The following is a 21,760-nucleotide window of genomic DNA, read 5'->3' on the forward strand; positions in this document are numbered from 1 at the left end:
ATGCTCGTCACAAATGCTTGTGTGAAATCAGAGGAGCGTCCTTAACGTTGGTTGAGGTTTGCTTCTCATACACCTTGAAAAGCTACGCAAGCCTTGAGACAAATATAAAGAGCTTAAGTGGTGTAAATGATACCAAAGGCCTTGCACATTCAGACGTGTTTGGATTGTAGTTAATTAAACTGTGAGAACACGAATGAGAATGACATAGATATAAATTGTCCTGCCTCATCAGGTAGAGCAGGGCAGCAGGTGATCTGTCAAAAACAGCCTGGAGATGTCCGCTTCAGCTGGGTCTTGAATCCTGATCGCTGTTTTTTAGCACGTACTGTATATTGAGTGTACAGTGGCTGGACACTGTTCTACACTGCAAGGCTCAAGGAAAATGGAGGAGCTTCTCACATCGAGAAAAATAGACACTAGTCAATAGTGTATTTACCTCCACCAAAGCCAAACAGTCACCTCAAATCCAAGCTGCACCTAATTTCACACACTCATAGATATCAGTTCCCTTAATGTACCTGATTTTATTTCATCAGGATCCATGAATTATTCTTTGGGGAAACGGCAAAAGTGTTGAAAAAATCTGTGTTTTCAAGAAAGGGAAATAAAGAATCGGTCTTGCTTACAAACAAATGGACAGGTGAAACTTCTTAGTGTTTAGAAGTTAAACACTCTCAATAAATGTTTAGTTTTTTAGTAAATATGATGTAATGGAGCTGCCTGCGGTAACACATGATCAATGGTTCTCCACATTAAAATATACAACAGTTGAGACGAGTCATACGCGTATGAATGAACAGTGGCATTAGAATGTTCCAGAGGTACTATGGGCTTAACAGACTATTTATTTCTGGAAAGTCATGTTGTGGGAACAGTCTCCAGGCTTCATCTGTGATTACCCAGGGTGCACCCTGCTTCCTAGCCAATGTCAGCTAAGCAGCTCCAGCCTCTCGCACTCCCCTGAAGGATTAGAAGCTAGAGCGAATACATGGATTGTGTGATATTGTATAATGTAATATGAAATATGTGAAAACGTGAAAAAGCTTAAACTGGTGTCTGAAGAAAGTTAATAGAACCATTGTGGAGAAGGTGACACAGAAAAACACCAAAATCAAAAAGATACATGTATTTCCTTTTTAAAGGTCTTTAATTCTAGCTTGTATAAAGTGTGTTTTATATAGAAAATGAGCAACCCCCCGTTTCTAAACTATCATGGAAATGTGTGATTAATATGGTGCTATTTGAACTGACATAGACTGATAAGTAGACTAAACAAACCAATAACTTTACTGAGTAAATCAAGAACCCATTCAAACCGGCAACACAGACAGATTTTACACAGCAAAATTGATCAGTCCACTTTATAATCGTGGTGTTCCTGCTTTATTATGCAGACCCACAGTCAGCTACCTTCCAGAAGTGGAATCTGAACTGGTACACATGGAGACACATCTTTACATGATATTTATGTACAACTGAATTATTCACTTAGTGAGAGTAAGGCTAGGATTCAATGGCCTTGGGTTCTACGGGTTGGAGGAGGCGACGGACAATCAGCTCTCCCTTGCTGTTAATGAAAGTCTCGGCCATGTCCTGTTCAGCAGGGAGTCCATAGGGCGTCTTCAGAGGCTGGATTCTGAATGAACCAGGAAGCACATGACAGAAAGGCAGGAAATTATCCAAACAGTCGCCTTTATGTGTCCCTTCAATGACCAAACAAATACCTCAAATGGATAAATAAATCTTCACGTGAAACACAACTTATCAGATATTATTTTACTGCAATCTTTGATGATGTTCAGAGACTTAAGCCACACGTGTGCTCACTTGGACATTTATTATACAATTTTACTGGGGGGCAGGAAAAATTCCGGGAAATGTCCAGAGTGCAGTGCACTTCTGAAAGCAGCTTTAATGTCCTAATTCAAAACAAGTGTTTCACCCCCTTTTGGCACAGTAACCTTACCTCACCAGGTGCTTTACAAATTTCAGTCGGTTGTTAACTGCAGGAGTATTTTTGTGTATCACAGGGAAGTGTGCCTAAACACAAAGCAAAGAGAGAACAAGGTGTGAACAAGTAAAAAAATCAAAGCATTACATTTTCAATAGAAATTTGCCTAAAAAATACTTGGTGCCTCTATAGTAGATCAGTTTTCTATTCTCAAATTACTACCTGTCCAGAGCATGGCTGGTTTTAATTTCAACTCATGAGTTTGTGCATCTGTCATTATGTGGAACTAGAGACGTCTACTATAGCAGGAACTTCGCTAGAGGTGGTTTTGATTAAATTGTTTTGATCGCTGCTGATCATCACAGGATAGGCTTTAGTTGTCACTAAACATTAAAGCAGAGGAGGCAAACTGAAATGGGATAAAAGTCTAACTTACCTTTTCAAGCCCCAGATCTTTCACCATCTCTTTCTCCCAGTACGGTCTCCGCATCACACTTTTGATTCGAGTCACTATGTGCAGTTTATGAGGTTGGTCTGGATCTCCTCCATATTTCTCATGTTCTTTTGATCTCTCTACAAAGAGCTGCAAAGAAACACAGAGAAGCTGAATACTGACAACATGGAATATTCAAAGAAGAAGTCATTTAAATGTTTAGAAGTGAAAAACAAAGCAGTTATTATGGTTCTCATACATGCTTCATTACTCTGTGCTACGCTGCAGAGTGTGTTCATGTGTGTGTATATGTGTGTGCACGCAAATAAAATAACTAAACAAGGCATGGATGGATTTTGACCAAATTTTGAATATTTGGGAGTGTATCTCAGATGTTGAACTTTTGGAGCTGATTGTTCAGGGGTTGGGGTGAGAGATAACACCCCTGCAGTCGAGAACTGTATGATTGTTTTGTGAACGCACACAGCTAAACCGGTATCTACAGAGTTCACGCTGAATCCTGCCTGGCATCCGAAGATGGTAAAATCTTTATGGATGGCCACCGACCATAGAAGCGGGTAGAATTTCCCCCAGGGCTGCTGATGGTCAATCTGACTGTGACAGATAGTCGATGTGTTTGTGTGGGTCTTTATCATGGAGGATGGAGGGAAAGCTGAGTGGGGTGGCAGAATAGGCAGGCTATCGAGCCCCTTTTTTGGTCATTTTGATATAAAATGGCCCCCTGATTATTACCTCTTTTGGGATCCTTGCTTTGTAAAACTTGCTGCGTGCAGACACAAACCATGGGCGGGGTGAAAGTGCAGCTTGTGTCAGGATCTGTAAAAACACACAAACAGTGACAAGTCAAAGTTAAACACAGAGGCTGAAGGCAGCTTTGCTCAGTAATAGTAAAGAACACAAATACAATGACTTGTACATTTGGACCATTTAACAATATGATAATAAAAACTGCAGGACAGTATCTCTGGTTTCATTTAAAAATCAGTACGCAGGACTAAGTTTGCATAATTTTATGACATTTAAGATGTCTGTGTGGTATCAACACTGAGGTACAGTAAAGACACATTATAGGATACTTCATCAATATTAATCTATACATATCTGCCTTCATAATATGTGTATGCTGGGAAATCATCTCTGCTGAAAATGTAAAAGGCCCGAAGGCACCGTTATCCATCCAATGTGGCCTTGGCCTTTGGTTCTAGATCAAACTACACCTGAATGTAGAGAATGAGTTAAGGTAAAAATGTGTCAACACACTACATAACTGAAAGGAATCATATCTGCAGGTGTGGAATAAGTTATAGTGTTTTATTAAAGGGGACAATATGTTATAAGAGCCAAACACTGTTATCCATCAACATTTTTAAAGATGAATGTCTGGTTTACTTAACACCATATGAATATGTATTTTTAAAGAATAGACATACTGCCAGGAATAGTTGGTTCTTGTCTTTTGATTCCATTTTCACCATTAGATCCCTTTCACCTAACTCTTACACACTGGACCTTTAATGGCTTCTGTGAATAGTACTGTAATGAGACGATGCTGATCTTTTGGTCTGTACTGGTTTATAAAACACAGTTAAAACGTGATTTGATTGTGCCAGTATGCGGCTGTGGTATTGTCCGGTTTCTAGTTATATACATAATAAAGATGTTCTTACCTTTGTTGACAAGGAGCTCAAACCACGACAAACACCTGCCATGTTTTCTTCAGGACAGTTACTTCTTCTCCAGCTGCATCAAGGTTACAGTCCCCCCCACGACACCACAACACAAAAACACCCAACTAAACTCAGCAGTAAATGAACGAACACACAACTGTGACTATATTCACATCACATACACTAAATATTCTCTAAGTATTTATCCAAGAGCTGGAAAATAGCGGTGATTCAGTTTGATCACGTTGGATTCATCCCCCATGACCGGCACAACCGGAAGTGTCGAAGAGCTACTGTGTAAATCCGCCGACGTGACAAATGTTACTTGAACAAAGTTCCCACCCCACTTTATTTGATATTTTAAACCGAGAAACAATAAACTATTAAAAAGTCTGTGCGAAAAATATATTTTACTTCTTATTGAATTTATTTGTATCTAAAACATTGTCTGTTGAACCAGGGGATTTAAAAATTAAAATGTAAAATTAAATACACACCTATTTAGTCTGGGTGTATGGAGGGTGTTGTAATTTTATGCATTTATTATTATTTATACTTTATTTTATTTTTGTTTTAATAAAAGTAAAAATAATTATTTTAGGTAGTGATCTTATGTTTTTGTTATTTTTTTAAATTAGTTTATATTTGCTATGCACTAAATCCAAACGTGTGAATAATTTTCAGTTCACGACAACCCATGTTTTCTAAATCTCCTGTAAACACTATGAATCGATTTATTTGAAAGGTGAAATATAAATAAAGTTTGATACAACTTTGCAGTGTTCTGTTTCACCCGGACTTATTTTTGCGGTGCTCTCGCTCTCAGCCATCAGGAAGTAGTAGCGTTTCTTCCAGCGAGTTTCTCAACAACTTTTAATCATGACGACGTTGTCCGTTTTATAGAATCGTGTCGAAAAACAACAGGCGACACAACCATGACACAGAACCACGTGACAGGGATGGAGAACGCCGCCGTGTCCGTCCTGAAACGGGCGGTGGAGCTGGACCACAGCGGCCGCCTCCCGGAGTCTCTGGTCTGCTACCAGGAGGGAATCCAGCTGCTGATCGACGTGTTGAAAGGTCTGTTGTCTGGATTCCACAGGTACATTAGTGGGAACACGGAGACAGGGGCCATCACTGTTTCTTCTTGTTTCCTCTGTCGGCAGCTGTGAAGGATGATTCCAAGAGAGGACACTACAGAGAGAAGACACAAGGCTACATGGCCCGAGCCGAGCAGATCAAAGCTCTTGTCAGCCAGATGAAAGAAGGTAGATGTCATCTATTAATTTATTCATCTATTCATCCATCCATCTATTCATGAACCTCATCCATCCGTCTATTCGTCCATTCATCTATCTACTTGTCCATCCAGTCATCCATCAATCCATCCATCCATTAATCAATCCATCCATCCATCCATCTATTCATACATACGAACATACATTCAAACATTCACCTATACATACACACATATATACACGCACACACACGCACACACACACACCTCTAACTTTGATTTTGTTTCCCTCTGTCCTGTCAGACGGGAAGTACCATGAGCAGAATAAAATACCGGAGGATGCTACAGGTCATAGCTACGAGGTTCTGTTCAAGCCGTACATCAGCAGTTCACTGACGGAGGTCTGGGTGGAGGACCCATACATAAGACACACCCACCAGGTACATAAGTAGTTATGACTCGTTAATATGAGTTAACCACATTTAAGAAAATTATAAATCAGACCAGCTAATTCATAACCTGAAGCCAGTTCTTCTATCTTCTCATAATTTGTTCAAAGTGAGAAAGTTCTGTTATAGACAATCAGCTGTAAACAGTCACGATAGTTAAGCTGTTTTCAGACATGAACATACCCTTGTACTGTATCTCATATCCAAAATGCCCCTCATCCCCTCTCTCCACCACAGCTCTACAACTTTGTTCGGTTCTGCGAGATGCTGCTCAAAGCGCCATGCAAGGTGAAGAGGATCCATCTCCTCACCTCACAGGATGAAGTAGGTTATTTGTATATAATAACCCACTGCATCCTTTGCACTCTCTGCTGGTCGTAATATGATGTTTGTTGTCTTCGCTTGCTCCTGCAGCAGGACAGCAGCCAACAGACAAGAGCTTTGGCTGAGCTCAAAGAGAGTGTCAGTGCTCATGGAATGGATCTGGATGTGCAGTACTCCTCCACCATCCACGACAGGGAGATCAGGTACAGCTGTCACACATCAGCCTTCCTATTTGTCATCACTGTGACTTTATTTTGTGGCCGGAATCTAGATATAATTTAGTTTTTACAGGTTTGACAATGGTTGGATCATAAAGATAGGAAGAGGATTGGATTACTTCAAGAGACCTAAGGTGAGTTTCCACACTTCATAGTAATCAATCCTTTAATTGTGATCGAACATTGAGCTCTGGTGGTAAACTATGTTGTTGCATTACGTCCCACAGGGCCGCTTCTCTATTGGATATTGTGACTATGACCTCAGACAGTGCCATGAGACCACTGTTGACATTTTTCACACCCAACACACTAAAACACTATGATATTCCTCAAGCTGGATTTACTGTTATTCTAGCTCAAGGGACTTCATCCACTTCCCTGCCTTTAATACACACACATACTCATCTGCTCTACTGATGGATTTTTGCCTTCATGTAAACTATAATGATCAGCATCATCTTACATTACGCATCTCGTCGCTGATACGTATTAACTATCGACCAACTATGTGTTGGAATATTTTATATATCTTCTCTGGATTCATCTTCATCACTTTTGAGGCGTCTTTTTGAGGGTGTCATACTGCCACCTGGTGGAAATGTTTCTAAATAGTTTTTTATTTATTTATTAAAAGTGCTTGTATAACATCATAACGTCTCTGTGTTTTTCAAAAATCTTTTGAGCTTTTCCTGTGACTTACATATTCAGTGATTTTAAAGTACATGTGACGATAAAATAAGTCCTGCAGAAGTAGTAACTTGGCTAGCATAGTCTAAGGTTTCTACTTCTAAGTGGTTCTGTTAGTAGTAAGTAGATTTTGAGTTAGTACTTACTTTTGTGTGTGAAACGATTATTATCTGTTTGATTTTCACACACACATGCAAATACACACACACATACAACCTTGTACTTCTCTCTTAGTGAGGACACTCATTGACATTATGCATTCCCTAGCCCTTACCCTGACCATCCAAGCTAAATGTCTAACCCTAACCAAACCCTAACTTAAACCTAATTCTAACCCTAACCCTAAAACCAAGTCTTAACTCTTAAACAGCCCATTGAAAAAGTGAGGACCGGTCAAAATGTCCTTACTCTGTAGGGTCTATGATTAAAATGGTCTTCACAAAGATATAAGTACAGGAACACACACACATTGCCTTTCAGGTTTTTCAGCAACATGTTTCTTGTTTCTTCTTTCTTCAGCTAATGATTTAAAAAAATTGCAGTTGATTTTGGAATAATTTAAGAAGAACTTCATATTTTTTTATTACAAACAATGGAAAACTGATGCATTATATATACATGCAGAGCACCTTCAGATGTCAGATCAAAATGTACATTATTTACACATTGAGGTCAAATGATTATCTCGGTTCTGATGGACAGGGGTCAGGGTTCCGCAGGGTTTGGAGTCGTGAAAGGATGAACCAAGTTTACTCCAATCTAGGTTGAACTTAGGTCGACTGAAATCTGGTCGGGGTTCCCCTGTCGCAAAGCCAAGCCTCTCATATCTTATTTGGAGGGTAGAGGGACTTTTAAGCACCTCACGGTAATGAGAATTAATTTCGCCATGCTTCCTTTCAAGAGCTGTGTGTTCCTTCTGAAGGCTGTGTAGAGCGTCTTTTGCCTTATGCAAAGCAACGTTAGTTTGCTCTTGTGTCTGAGAGTTGAGTTTGTTCTGAGATTTCTGGAGGTCTACAGCCAAACGGTGCTGCTCCTCTTGCGTTTTTGTGTGCTGGACCAAAGCTTCGTTGAGTTCGTCATGGCACTTCTCAGACGTGGCCCTTTCTTTTTCAAGAGCAATGAAAGTTTGATCGGCTCTCTCCCTTTCTCTTTCAAGAGCAGAGGCAGTCTGATTGAGTCTGGCCCTTTCTATTTCAAGAGCAAAGGAAGTTTGATCGGCTCTCTCCCTTTCTCTTTCAAGAGCAGAGGCAGTCTGATTAAGTCTCTCCCTTTCTTTTTCAAGAGCAATGGAAGTTTGATCGGCTCTCTCCCTTTCTCTTTCAAGAGCAGAGGCGGTTTGATTGACTCTCTCCTCCAAGATAGCCCTTTGTATGTCATCTTGATGTTGGGCCTGTCTTGTCTTGCTCTCTGTCGGATGGGGAGCTCCACCTTTATATTGAAAGTCATATTTTGCCTCCAAAGCCTCAAATTTACCCCTGATATTCTTGTTCTCTATCCTTAGTGTTTCCATCTCATACGTCATGCCCTCTGTGGCTGCTGAGACTTCCCTTTGCATCACAACTTTTGTGATCGCTCTCGAGAGCCGGGCTTTCTCCCTCTTGAGTTTTTCTTCAAGTATTCTGCAAGTTTCTCTGACGTCCTGATGCTGCATTTCAGCAAGCCGACTCTTGTATAGGGCATCCTCAAGTTCACCAGTCAGCCGGACCTGTTCTTTTTTGTCCCTCTGCTGCTGTTGCGAGACCGCAGCCTCATAATCCCTCTGGAGTTTGACATTTTTTGACTGCTCCTCCTTGAGGTCTGAGGCCCGCTGGGTATCTTTCTCCTGCAGTATGGAAATAGTATTGCCCTTGGCTTCAATATTACATTGAAGATTCTCAATACTGAAGTGAAGGGATCGGATTTCTTTGTCTTTTTCACGGTTTCTCAGCCTCAGCTCACAGAGTTCCTCTTTTCGAACTGATTGCAGCTCACATTTTAGTTTTTTGATCATCTCCTCATTGCTTTTGTGATCAGCTGTCATTTCTTTAATCTGCTTTTGAAGCTTTGTGTGTCTTTCCTGGTGAACTTTCTCCGATCTCTTAAGATTAGTCATTCTAATTTTCGTGTATTCCATTTCAACACGAAGACTGTTTTTTTGAGCTTGCGCATTCTTTAAAGCTTTTGAAAGAGCGTCTTTTTCTTTTCGCTCCTTGTTCAGGGCTCTTCGATCTCTTCTCGGTATCTTCAAGTCCTCCTCAAGAGCAGCTTTGGGTTTTCTTTCCATTTGTAGGTCTCTTTGTCGTCTATTAGAAGTTCTCGATGTACTGGATACACTCTGCTGTGAAGCATAAGATAGTTGTTCTTTTTCATTCACGTTCATTCTTGAACAATGTTTTCAATTCATCATATTTATCAAGCTATTAACATGTTTATTTTACTCATAGCACAGAAATATTTAAATATAGTCAAGTGATGAAATTAAGTCGATAATTGTTAATATTAGATGCAAGATGGGCTACACTACCATGAAAAATTAATGATTGCAAGATAAGATAATCAATAAATTAATAAATGATGCCTTCTCTGATTCATTTCATTTCAAGTCTATTCATAATTTTATTTAGGTGGGCTGAAGTCTGTAGCTGTTTTTAATTCAAAATATGAAATCATTTTTGTGCTTGTGGTGTTTTTTGTTTATTTTTAGTATATACAGTTACCTCCTCAGAATCGGATGTTAAGTACTTCTCCTCAGAATCGGATGTGAAGTACTTCTCCTCAGTCTCTTTCTCAATCTCCTCCTCATTCTGTCCCTGAATCTTCTCCTCAGTCTCCTCCTCAATCTCCTCCTCAGTCTCTTTCTCAATCTCCTCCTCATTCTGTCCCTGAATCTCCCCCTCAATCTCCTCCTCAATCTCGTCCTCAATCTCGTCCTCAATCTCCTCACCAAAAATGTCAGTATTAGGAAGACAAAACAAAATACTTTCCAACAATGACATTTGTTGCTTTCACATTCAGTCCCAATCTACTGTGTTGTATCAAATATCAACAATTATTGCCAGAGGAGTGGTGTGTGTCCAACAGCCAGTCAGCAGATTAATGACACCCGGGGTCCTAAAATGATTTGATCTCACCACAATCATAAAAGGATTCACCAATTCCTTTGATGTATTTGTTGACCAAGCTCCTAGAGTGGTGACATTCTAGATTTTTTCTCTGTTTTTTTATACATTTTGGATCGTCTTTTCTCTTGCAGCTCCAACATTCACTTCGTGTACATAAATTGTGACTCATTTTGTAGATAAGTTTGTGCTAGGACCTGTTCTTAATTCACAGTAAAACCTTAAACAACCAGAGGAGCCTTCATAAGCCCCATGTTGCCTGACCTTTAGATCAAAGTCAGAAATGGGATTTTAAAACTTTCATATGCCAGTCATTTTTGGGGATTATTGTGTGAGATGTTTGGGTTTGGCAAAGCATCCTGGAAGCCTTCTGTTAAAAATATCATCAATATGAAGTATGTTTTTTGTGTAATGAGAATTTGTTTTGAGTATTTCTGCAGTGGTGCTCCTCTGTTAGACACACACAAGTGCATCTGATGAGCTGATTAAACACCCTTTTTTTCAACTATTTCTGTGGGGACAACTCATTGATATGATGCATATAATCACAGTTTTTAACACACACACACACACACTCACAAACACACATGCTTCTAGAATTCCATTCAGACTTTGTCATCCAATTGTTGATTTTGCGTTTCAACAGTTTTTTCAGTTAATTAAAGTCTTCAACATCAGTTATTTACTATACCACTATTCCACTTCATCTTGTTTTTTTTTTTCAGCAAAGAAATACTTAATCTATTGAACTAATTCAATTAAATTGAATTTGATTTGTGTGACAAATCACAGAATACATTATCTCAAGGAAGTTTACATAGTAAACTAAACTCATTCAGCTGTCTTCTGCTTTGCTTTCCTGCACATTCAGTAAAGCCAGTGTGCACTCTCATCTTGATTCAGCAAAGCAACTCAGCATTCACACTGCATTTTCAGCAGGAATTTTTTTTTCTAGTTTTTATTCCATTCCACCTTTACACAAAAGTTTCTGCTGGTTTTAGACACACAACTTCAAAATATGCAGTCCTCAGTTTACATATCATCTGGTGTTCATGAAAGGCCCACACAATGTACACAATCTTATTAATGCCAAAACATACCATCTATAATGTAATGTAATATAAATAAATGTATGTGAACCATCAGTATGCTGTGGTAGCAGTGATTTGTGTCTCTCTCTTAATATGAATTTGAAGAGAATTGAACTAAATAATTTTCCCAAAACAAACATAGAGAAAATATCCCCTCATTTAATATTCATGGGAATCAATTGTTTGTATGAATGGTTACGCTCCTGAGTTCAAACAGTGCTGCGATCGGATTATCCACCGGCCTTAATCTCGATATGCACAGCCCCATCTGGGCTCTGAGAGGAAAAAAATTATAATCCATCAGCGAATCACATGAACCAGAGACCATCATAGCTGTTTTCTGTTTTACTTGAGCGAAAGGGACAAAAACTGCATTACAAGTGGAAGTCAGTGAAATGTCAGTATGTACAGACAGCTCCTCTATAGGACAATACATTTGCTGTAAACCCATTTTAAGTAAGATATGCCTTCATGCATATTGTCCTGTATGTGTAGATTACCGACAACAAATCCATGAATGGAATTGGAATTAAAAAAACAGCACATCCCAGACTCTTATGTCACTGTTGACATGCTGCATGTGGTTTGTTGCATGTAATTCAGATGTCAGTGGCTGGGTTTATGTTCTGCTGGTTTATATTTTCTGCTGCTCTCCCTCCCTCTCACTGACTGTAGCCCAGTGGCCTCGATACTCTCATCTCTAAATACTATCCAGTGTGATAGTAGGGGACCACTATATGGGGATGGAGAGCTATTGACTGATGTGTGTTGGCCATTCCTTTGTCTTTGGCTCCCAGTTCAACTGCTGATTGGATGAGGCAGGGGGAGTAATCAAGATAACTGTTAACCCTAACCCTAACCCTAACCCTTACCCTTAACCTTAACCATCACAACTAAATGCCTAACCCTAACCCTAACCCTTAACCTAACCTTAACCATCACAACTAAATGCCTAACACTATCCTAAACATAATTTTAGCCCTAATCCATAAACCAAGTCTTCACCCCTTTTAAGCTCTCTGAAAAAGTGAGGACCGGACAAAATATCTTCACCTGGTGAGATCTATGCTCATAATGGTCCTCATAAAGATATAAATGCAAGTGTATACACCACACGCGATCCTGCAGGGGTTCAATGTGTAAACAGTTCTATGGGCTGTAATTCCTGTATCCTCGTCCTCTTTCCAACTGGAGCTTTATTTTTTCCCTCTACTCTCATTTCTGGGCCTAAAATCAGGTTAGCGTTTTATAAGGAGCTTAGCGCAAAGGGCCACAGTGTGCCACTAATGTAATAGAGTATATCTCTCTCTCTCTCTCTCTCTCTCTCTCTCTCTCTCTCTCTCTCTCTCTCTCTCTTGCTCACTCACTCTCACTCACTCTTTCTCTCCTGTCCTCTTTTCTCTTTGTGCATTTGCTCACCCTGTCATAAAGTGACCTTCTCTCGCTCTCTCTCTCTCTGTCGCTCTCTCTCCCCTCCCTGCCTGTTCTTTCTTTCTTCTTCCACTTCCCTCGCTCCCTTCCCTCTGCATCTCCCTCCATCCGCAGATGTGCATGACGCAAGCCTGAGGTTTAAACATTAGGACAGGGACACAGCCGACACGGGACAACTCAAAGCAGAGTGGAGGACAAACAGGAGGAAGGGGAGCAGAGCTGCTGCTGCTGAACGCTGGGTAAATTCATTCATTGTTGTACTGCAAAGTGTGTGTGTGTGTATGTGTGTGTGTGTGTGTGTGTGTTTTACAGGTTTTCACATTGAGAATCAGAGCTACTTTTCCTGTGCATGTCAGGTGAATGTTGTGCAGTGGCATACGCGGCAAGAGAAGTTTGTGATTAAGCTGTTGTTGTAGATTATGGTGCTGTGAAATCTTACAAGGATCTCTCTGCAATGTCAATAATCCATGAGATTATCCTCGTTTCTGTTGGGGCTATAGCTTGGCTCACCGGATGGCATGCCTGATGCATGAACACTTTTTCATTCCCTGTGGTGGTAATTCCACTGACGAGTAGAAATTCATTTGTAGGGCGAGAGGTTCAAACGTTATGTAAGTCAAAATATGACACCACAGGCAACTTTCAGAGTGTCGAGCTGCGTTTATGTGCCTATATCTTAAGAGGTTGTGTTTGAGCCTGTTGAGTGATATGGGAAGTGCAGACACATCTGGTCTTATCAAGCAGCCGTGCTGTAAAGGATAAAGCTTTGTTGACACCATGCAGTTTCTAGGATACACAGGGAGAAGTGGATGAAACACAGAACCTGGTGTGTGCAAATCACTAACAGAGCAGTATCATCGGGGGTAGGCAAGTCTGTAAAACAGAGCAAACACACTCCCTGCACTGATTATTGCACCCATTAACATTACAACCCAATTTGGATGTTTGTCAGGCAAGACTGAAGCTGGCTGAGATGAAAAATTTGAGCTTTAGCTTTTTCCAGAGTTATCCAGGCTGCACTCAGCTTTGCCGTACCCGAAATCCTCCTGCTTTGAACCTGCATAGTGGGTTTTCTTCATGAGGCTGCACTTTTCTATTGTGTACTATGCTCTTGTTAAAGTGTCTTTGTTTGTATTGTGTTGCTCGTGAAGACACTTTCTTTACCACACCCCACTGAGCTACAGTGAAGGTTTGTTCTGTTCCTGATAACACCAATAAACCTTTGAACCTTAAGTCCATTGTCACATCCTCTGGCAATCACACGAATGCATCAAGTGCATATGCAAGCTCCATAGAGAACAGAGATCATGCCACGTTCAAGGCCAAACCTTTAAAAACTCTATACCTAGTTGCTTCTTATCAGTACCTTTCTTTTCACACTTTCCTGTGCACTTTTCTTTAGAGCTCAGACCAATGGAGGCTTCCTCTGGAGATATAGAAGAAGGCACTGAAGACATTCCAGGTGAGATTATCTGTTGTGACGTTTTGCATGAGAGAATTATGGTGGGGAGAGAAGCAACTCGATGACAAAAGCGAGCGATCAAAGTAAAGGACTTTGTCAGCATAACACGGAAACATGTGACTCGCACACGCCACGGCTATCGTCAGTGATAGATAATAATCTTCAGCACGAGCTGACGCATGCCTGATGTTACAATTAGAAAAGATCATTTAGACAACAGTATGTAAATTATGCTAGTGTGTGTGTGGTATAGGTATTACTCATGTTGTGGGGACTTTTCTTTATTATGGGGACAAAAATCAAGTCCCCATAACGTAAGGTTAGGTTTAAGTTAAGTTAAGTTAAGGTTAGGTTAGGTTAGGTTAAGGTTAAGGTTAGGGTTAGGGTAAGGGTTAATGAAGTAGTAACTATGGTTAAGGTTAGAGTAAGTCTCCAGGAAATCAATAAAAGTCAATGTAGTCATGGAGACACGACTGTGTGTGTGTGTGTGTGTGTGTGTGTGTGAGTGAAAGAGAGAGAGCTGCTGTGACCTGGATCTCCTTCATCTCAATCTCTGTCAGGACGCAAAAAGTCCAAACTCAAGTCCCTCAGAACTCGTCTCTTCGGGCGGAACAAGAGAACAGGTGGAGAGGAAAACACCAAACACAGTCAGTCGTCCAGCGACATCACTGCAGAACAGGGACTAGGATCAGAGGAGGATTTGGTGTGAGTGCCGATATGACAGTAAATCCTAAAAAATGTCTTCTATAGCTCAATGTTCTGTCCAAATTTCTCATCTAATCGTTTACACTATTTTTGTTTTGCTACCTCAGATGCTCCCAGGGAATGATTGGATCCCGAGCGTTGTCCCATGACAGCATCTTTCAGGCTGATGAGGTTCTGACAGACACTGAACCAGCCAGGGTCTTATCCCAGGAGAATGTTCACAGCAAGATAAAAGCTCTGCAGGTATAAACTCTCGCTGCGACTTGGGCCTTTACAAATGTAGTTTTATTTGTTTAAACACTAGGTTCTCTGGTATCATAGATCAAGCTTCAGCAGCAGAAGATGCATTTGGGGCCACCACCTCTGGTTGTGCCAGTCAGACGTCCAGAGGACCTGTGCGGCCGCTCAGAGGATGACAGCTCACGTGACATCTCAGGAAGTGATGTTACATCACAGGGAGGTGTCTGCAAGGTAATAATTCATCTCTCTTAAGTGAGAGTTATCTGCATGGTTAATCAGTTCAAGTATATGAGTTTATGTTTAAATTAAGCTCTGTAAGTCATACTCATCATAGAGTCTCAGTACATTAGCTAAACTCTGTCACACTGTCCTCTGGAGCCATAGCTTTATGTTTAGCAGGAACAAGAGGAGAAGATGAGAAAAGTTAACACCAACAATATGTGCACATCAGTTTAGAGGCAGTGCATTTGAAGTTCAATACTTCTTCATGTTTGTGTGTGCTTTGCTGTTCTTACAAAATATAATCTTAAAGTGTGAAAACTCAAAACCCTGCAATGAGGGAAAACCTCTAAATAGTGGACATTTCCCTGATCCATTTAAATCGGAGCATATGGATTTGGTTTAGTTAAAAACTTGATTAAAAGGCAGGTGAAAATCCAAAATCCCCTATATTTCAAATAAATCCCTTTTAAATCGTAAAAAAAAATATATCTTGGTACTCTAAATTTTCCCACACATTACAAAAACAGGAATCAAATGTTTTTTTGGGGGGAGGGTCCTCTAACCATATGTTGTTGGTATTTAGCCTTTCATGGTTTTTGCATGGTTAAACCAATGATTTTCACAATACACAAACTACTACACAGTTCGTGCACTAGTGAGTATTTACACCTGCAGGACAGTGTTTGAGGAAGTGACTCACAATAATCTATAGTGCTCATATGTTCATTCTAGTTCAGGAATATGTGGAAACAGTGGTGGTATAGGCCACAGAGATAGTTCATTGTTTTTCTTTTCTTTTCGTGGGATTAGTTGACGATTTGAAAACTATAGACTGAGCAGGTAGGGCAGAGTCAGGTTAGGTTTAGGTGTATAAGGGAATGAATATGATGAATAACATTTTATTAATTTCTTCTTTTCAGACCATATCCCAGCCATCCTTTCGTCCTCTCTCACCTATCTCCAAACCTGCACTGACCAAGCTTGTGCCCCAGTTTCCATCCCATCCTTTACCTCCTACTGTCCCATCCATTTCCCCCATCATTGACAGTACGTTGGACTTCAGTTCTCCTGCTCAGTTCACCCCCTGCCTGGATACCTCTGCTGCACGCCACCGGATGTCCGTCAAGCCCAGAAACCAACGGGCCAGGACCCAGAAGAGACTCGCTACAGTGAGTGATTCGTACTGTTCGTCAAACAACACACAGCACAACTCATTTACTTTCATGACCTCTCTGTCTTTGTTTTTTTAAGCAGACTGATTTTGGGCTTCCGTCACAGGCCCTGAACAACATTGACCACCCTGAGTATGTGGAAGAAGAGGAGCAGCGGCTTTGTGCTCCAGACAAGGTGTCGCTGGAAACAGAAAAAAGAGAAGCAGATACTACGACCATAGCTCAGCACCTTCCTACCAAATCCCCAGAGGTTGCACCAATAACTTTAGAAGAAGCCCCCAAATCATCCGGTTTGACTTCTTCCCAAACGGACCCTGCTCCTCCTTGGAGAAAACCCTCTATCTCCTCACAGGTTCTTCGACCTAAGCCTCAAAGACCAGTGGATGTTACGTCCAGTGAACGTCCACATTCATCCTTTATAGAGTCAGAACTCAAAACCAAAAGAGAGGGGGATTCTGAGATACAAGTAATGTTCCACGACAAGAGGAATACTCTTAAAAAGACTGGAATGACTAAAGAGACCTCGGACCAGATCTCCTCTACCTCCAGCTCAGCACTGGCATCCAGGCAATCCTCTATTCAACAGCAGGTTAAAGATGAGACAGAGAGCATAAGAGGAATAAAGAGATCTGGCCCAGGATCTGGGTCCTTCCATTTCTCCATCACCACTGCCAAAAAACGAGATAGTGAGAGACCCCGATCGAGCAGTTTTGTGGGAGTGCTGATACAAGCCGAAGCCAGGCACAAGAGCAAAGGGGGAACAGAGGAGAAACGTGTTGCAGGCTTAAGGGAAAAGGAGGAACTTAAAGACAGAGTTGTGGGACGCCTTAAGCAAGAGGGATCTCTACGCAAAGGCTCAGGAATTACATGGGATAAGATGGACAGCCTCAAAAAGACAGAACCAGTGGCATCTGCGTCTAAAAATGCAGCCGCAGACACAGGGACTTCAGCAAAGGAGGAGGTGGAGAGCAGCCGGGAGGAGGTGGAGGAAGCAGTGGAAGCACAGGAGGAGGTCCAGGAGGAAGAAGGGAAGACAGCATTTGGTGTGAAACTACGCTCAATGTCTCAATCGATGAAAGTTCGAGCTGATCCGACCCCTAACCATTTCTCTAAGCCGCCAGTCAGTGAGGACCAGTGTGACAAACAAAACAGACAGGAGATGAGCGATAATGTCGGCTACGTGTCTAAAAAGCCGCTCATCTCTTCTACCCCATCCACCTCTGGAGACATCAGAGTGTCAGGTGAGTTTTTTGAGAAATCGTTAATCTACTACCTCCGCAAAGTAGATTAGGTTTTTGTCCAAACTATGTCATGTATGACAACGAAACTTAGTGGAAAGATGCCATACGGTTCAGGAAAGAATCCTTAACATTTTGGTATCAAACCAGAACAGGGTGACAGATCCAGGATTTTCCTTTTCACTTTCTTTAACATTTATTGATGAGTGTGTGAAATTTGGTGCAGATCCAAATAAAAATCCAGATCTAGTGAATTTAAATGCACTTTCATTAGGGGACGGTTGGGTTTTGGCTTTGGCTTGGGAGTTTCAGGTAATGACAAAAAAAATAACACTTGTTTACTCCATATTGTGCAACGAGCCATGGTTTAAAATCGCAACACGCAGCCATATTTTTCAGTCTCGTGTAAAGTTAATCATTGATTCACTCTGCAGTGCTGCACCTTTGAAAGGAGGTCCCACAGCGTAAATTATCTCTCCAGAGAGATAAGATTCTTACTGATCACAAACGACCTTTGCACTCATTAAAATGCCACCCAGGCTAACTTTAATAGTGCTGTCAAGTGTGTCTAACAGATTTGCATCTCCTCCACAGATCCAACCCCATCTGGCTCCTCCCTTCCACTCAAGAATACCTTACCATCGACAGGCAATTCTTCCATCACGTCTGCAGAGGTCCGAGCAACCTCCTCAGACGCCAGAGAAGTAGCGACTGCCCCCTCTGTGCCTCAGGAGCCCCAGTCTGCCCCCGCACCAGCATTGTCTGAAGTGTCCTGGATGAGCCTTGCAATGGAAAAGACCAGGACCCTGCAGCAGCTCTTCACGGGCAGGTTCCCCAGAGACCTAACAGGCGCGCAGACTGTGGCTCGACCGCAAGCACAAGTGCAGCCGACGACTCGAACAGAGACACAGATTGGTGCACAAACGCAGGCACAGATTGCTAAAATGCAGCAGGGCTCAACACCATCGCAGGCTGCAAATCAGCCATCAAGTGATACAGTGAAAACAGCAACGGTGCAAAGTACAAGTCAAGCACAAGCTGTCCAACCATCACTAGTGTCAGTGCAACAGAACACGACAACGGTAGCTACTGGTCTGTCAGACACTCCTAAAGAAGCACAAACATCCAAACAAACCAATGAAGCCCAGTCACACCCAAGTACAACTCAGTTTGCCTCACAGTGTCTGTCTCATCCACCTGTACAGACCAAGCCATGGACCCCACAGTTTCCCCTACGTTCTTCTACACAAGCAGACACCTCGTCTCAGTTTGCACTGCAGGGGAGCGCCACCCAGTGTCTTGCACAATCTTCCTCAAGCCAGCACGCCACCTCCCAGCCACCTGCTTGGACTAATCGAGGTGTCCACCCCACCAACCAGCTCAAACCCACAGCTTCAGTTTCCACCACCACATCGATCACAGCTCCTCCTCCCCCAGTGTCGGCCCTGGGAAAAGGGGAAAGAGATGCCAACGTGCAGGAAAAAGAGGGTCCCTCACCCATAGGAAGACGAGCAGCTTGGGGCGGGTCAGTGAGCGAGAGGGCTGCTTTTCTGCAAAAACAGCCAGAGTGGGTCACACCAGCTGGAGCGAAGGAGGTTTGTAACTTTGCAACTGTGAAAACGACATAAAGTATAAGTCTAGTAATACACTACAGTTTTCTTCTCTGTAACAAATCCTCACCCTTTCCTTGCCTTGTCTCAGTCTCAAACCTTCCCTCCTGCTGAACCTGTAAATCTTTAAAAACTGGTCACAACGGGAATGACACTCAGTAGAGCACACACCAATGCCGAGGCCTAACAGTCCCCTTAAATTCAATCAAGCTGCACCAAATTGCACACACACATCAGTTCCCTGAACATGCCTGATTTTTTTAAATCAAGATCCATAAATTATTCCCTGGCAAATTGGTGAATATGTCAAGGAGGTTTCCTTCAACCTTCCGAAACAGTTGTTTGATAGCAAACATTACTCAAACAAGAGTATAAAGGTGTTTTTGTTTGTGACAACTCAGATGCCCTAATCAGCATTTACAGCTGCAGAGAGGTAAATGTGGGATTGACTTAAAATAAATTGCATGAACATGCCTATGTTCATAACTGCTGAACGGATATGTGATATATAATGTAAATATAAAAAGATTGGCACTCACCTCCGCCAAGGACCAACAGTCCCCTCATGAAACCACATTTAAATTCACTAGAACCTGATTATTATTATTTGGATCTGCACCAATTGCAGACACTCATAAATATCAGTTCCCTAAACGTGCCGGATTTAATTCATTAAGATCTATGACTCATTCTCTGAAAAATCAACGAAAACGTTGAAAACCCCCCTATCATGTTAAGTCTAAGAAAAATAATTCCTGGACCAAAAATGAATGGGTTCTTTGTTATGTTATGTCTCACCTCTCCACAATGCGGCAAATAAACAAACAAACAAAGGAAAACCTATCCTCCTTGTCAGAGGTGAATATTATTCAGATTCAGAGATTCATCCTTTAACTTCCTGGTTCGTGGACTGCTATTCTATCCTGAGTAGATGTTCTAACTCTCAGCTCTTCTCAGGTGGAATTGAAGAACGCTCAATCAGAAGTGCAGTCATCAGATGAATCTCCTGTCTCTGCCAATACAACGTCTCTGAGCACAGACACAAAACCAGAAGGAAGACCAGGGGTAAAACTTACAGGTGCTTTTACATACAGTATAATCATTATGACACCTATAGAAAGTCAGTATCTCGCATTACAGCAATGTGACACAAGTTTTGTTTGTTGTTGTTTAGAGTCGACCCCCACCAAAGTCCCGGACAGGCCCAGTGAGGACAAATGGCTCCGGAAAAACCCTGCATCTTTTTCGCCCTCATCGTCCCCCACACAGTCGTCAGAGTTGCGGTCCATGTCGGACAGTGGCAAGCCGTCCTGGATGGAACTGGCGAAGAGAAAGTCAATGGCCTGGAGTGACAAGACCATGGACTAAGAGGGAAAAGAGACAAATATAAAGAATATGGCCACATGAAGATGAGCTGCCCTGCAGACAAATACCACCTTTATCAAGGTTAATGAGCTGAATGTTTGGGGTGACTGTTAGAATGATGCGGATACTGTGATAATTTATGTTGTGAGGCTGTTGTGTTTGAATTGTATGTAATTGTTAATTGTTAATGTTGAGTACATGTTGAAAAGTTCACTATGATCCCTCTGCACCAAACCCACTTTAAGATGAGAGATCAGAATCATGTTTTATCTGATTCATCATACAGCTGTTGACACTGTATGTTAAATAAACAACAAATTTAATATCACTTGTGGAGTCCCTTTATGTACGATGGCAAAGTCACAGTAACCCAGTACAATATGCACATTATATACTGCTTTAATAACATCAGAAATGACCTCATAACTGGTTGAGATGAGGCAGTAACAAGGGTTTGGACAATGTCAGTGAGTGGAATAACATCTGATGATAATAATAATAATTTGGTTATAGTATACTTTTCAAAATCCACATTACAAAGTACTTTTCATAGGCAGCATAATAAAACAGATAAGGCATCAGCAATATAAAATAGACAAAAGACCTCTGCCTGAGGTTTGCATATTACATGCTAGTGCATACAAAAAGGTCAGATAAAGCTTGGACAGAGGCCGTGCAGAGCCTCGGAAATTATCAGTAAAATCTCAAAATCTATTCTTAGACAGTCTGCAAGTATATAAAGTGTAAAGATTATAAAACAGGACTGGTGTGATCACGCCTCTTAGTTCTGGTAAAAAGCCTGGCAGCAACGGTCTGTATGTATTCACTCGATAGATTTCTGATTCACTGAAGTAAAGATGGCAGAAGCAATAATCCAGTAGGGATGAGACAAAGGCAATTAAAATGGTCTCTTTGTATTTGAACATTAAAAACAGATTTTTGATACATTTCTAAATCGATAAAATACAGATTGTACAAGCTTGTGCTACTCAAAACTTAAATTGCTGTCAAACCAGACGCCATGATTCCTTGCAACAGGACTGAAATGCTCAAACAGAGAGCCAGTAGATGGCAGTGTGTTTCCCCACCTGCTGATAACCAATGACAAGAATCTCTGTTTTGTTGATAACTGTTGTCCG

The 21,760-nt window shown here is 41.4% G+C and overlaps 4 protein-coding genes across 9 annotated transcripts; 2 read left to right on the forward strand and 2 right to left on the reverse strand.

Moving 5' to 3' along the window:
- Positions 1-1,120: 1,120 nt before the first annotated feature.
- mrpl30 (mitochondrial ribosomal protein L30) lies at positions 1,121-4,371 on the reverse strand. The gene is made up of 5 exons (XM_034574937.1): positions 4,073-4,371; positions 3,138-3,221; positions 2,388-2,534; positions 1,967-2,040; positions 1,121-1,636 (listed from the first exon to the last, which is right to left on the reverse strand). The coding sequence occupies exons 1-5, from the start codon at positions 4,112-4,114 to the stop codon at positions 1,504-1,506; spliced, it is 480 nt and encodes a 159-aa protein (XP_034430828.1). The 5' UTR covers positions 4,115-4,371; the 3' UTR covers positions 1,121-1,503.
- Positions 4,372-4,863: 492 nt separating this feature from the next.
- mitd1 (MIT, microtubule interacting and transport, domain containing 1) lies at positions 4,864-6,945 on the forward strand. Of its 3 annotated transcripts, none has more exons than XM_034574933.1 (7): positions 4,864-5,152; positions 5,236-5,340; positions 5,613-5,749; positions 5,996-6,082; positions 6,176-6,285; positions 6,374-6,434; positions 6,528-6,945. In XM_034574933.1, exons 1-7 carry the CDS (start codon positions 5,008-5,010, stop codon positions 6,621-6,623), a joined length of 741 nt encoding a protein of 246 aa, XP_034430824.1. In that variant the 5' UTR covers positions 4,864-5,007; the 3' UTR covers positions 6,624-6,945. The 3 variants fall into 3 exon arrangements, with proteins under 3 accessions (XP_034430824.1, XP_034430822.1, XP_034430823.1); XM_034574931.1 differs by having other exon boundaries at positions 4,865-5,152; positions 6,173-6,285; XM_034574932.1 differs by having other exon boundaries at positions 4,866-5,152; positions 5,239-5,340; positions 6,173-6,285.
- A 611-nt stretch (positions 6,946-7,556) lies between these two features.
- On the reverse strand, positions 7,557-10,979 carry LOC117755270 (caldesmon-like). The gene is made up of 2 exons (XM_034574930.1): positions 10,973-10,979; positions 7,557-8,943 (listed from the first exon to the last, which is right to left on the reverse strand). The coding sequence occupies exon 2, from the start codon at positions 8,636-8,638 to the stop codon at positions 7,643-7,645; it is 996 nt and encodes a 331-aa protein (XP_034430821.1). The 5' UTR covers positions 8,639-8,943; positions 10,973-10,979; the 3' UTR covers positions 7,557-7,642.
- A 1,539-nt stretch (positions 10,980-12,518) lies between these two features.
- On the forward strand, positions 12,519-20,939 carry cracdla (cracd like a). 4 transcript variants are annotated; one of them, XM_034574923.1, is made up of 11 exons: positions 12,519-12,846; positions 13,755-13,796; positions 14,010-14,069; positions 14,630-14,774; positions 14,882-15,017; positions 15,096-15,245; positions 16,157-16,405; positions 16,488-17,649; positions 18,241-19,241; positions 20,214-20,334; positions 20,431-20,939. In XM_034574923.1, the coding sequence occupies exons 3-11, from the start codon at positions 14,021-14,023 to the stop codon at positions 20,622-20,624; spliced, it is 3,207 nt and encodes a 1,068-aa protein (XP_034430814.1). In that variant the 5' UTR covers positions 12,519-12,846; positions 13,755-13,796; positions 14,010-14,020; the 3' UTR covers positions 20,625-20,939. The 4 variants fall into 4 exon arrangements, with proteins under 4 accessions (XP_034430814.1, XP_034430813.1, XP_034430817.1 ...); XM_034574922.1 differs by lacking the exon at positions 13,755-13,796; XM_034574926.1 differs by lacking the exon at positions 13,755-13,796 and having other exon boundaries at positions 16,491-17,649.
- The last annotated feature ends 821 nt before the right edge of the window (positions 20,940-21,760 follow it).

This window comes from Hippoglossus hippoglossus, chromosome 21 (assembly GCF_009819705.1).
Source record: "Hippoglossus hippoglossus isolate fHipHip1 chromosome 21, fHipHip1.pri, whole genome shotgun sequence".
Taxonomy (NCBI): domain Eukaryota; kingdom Metazoa; phylum Chordata; class Actinopteri; order Pleuronectiformes; family Pleuronectidae; genus Hippoglossus; species Hippoglossus hippoglossus.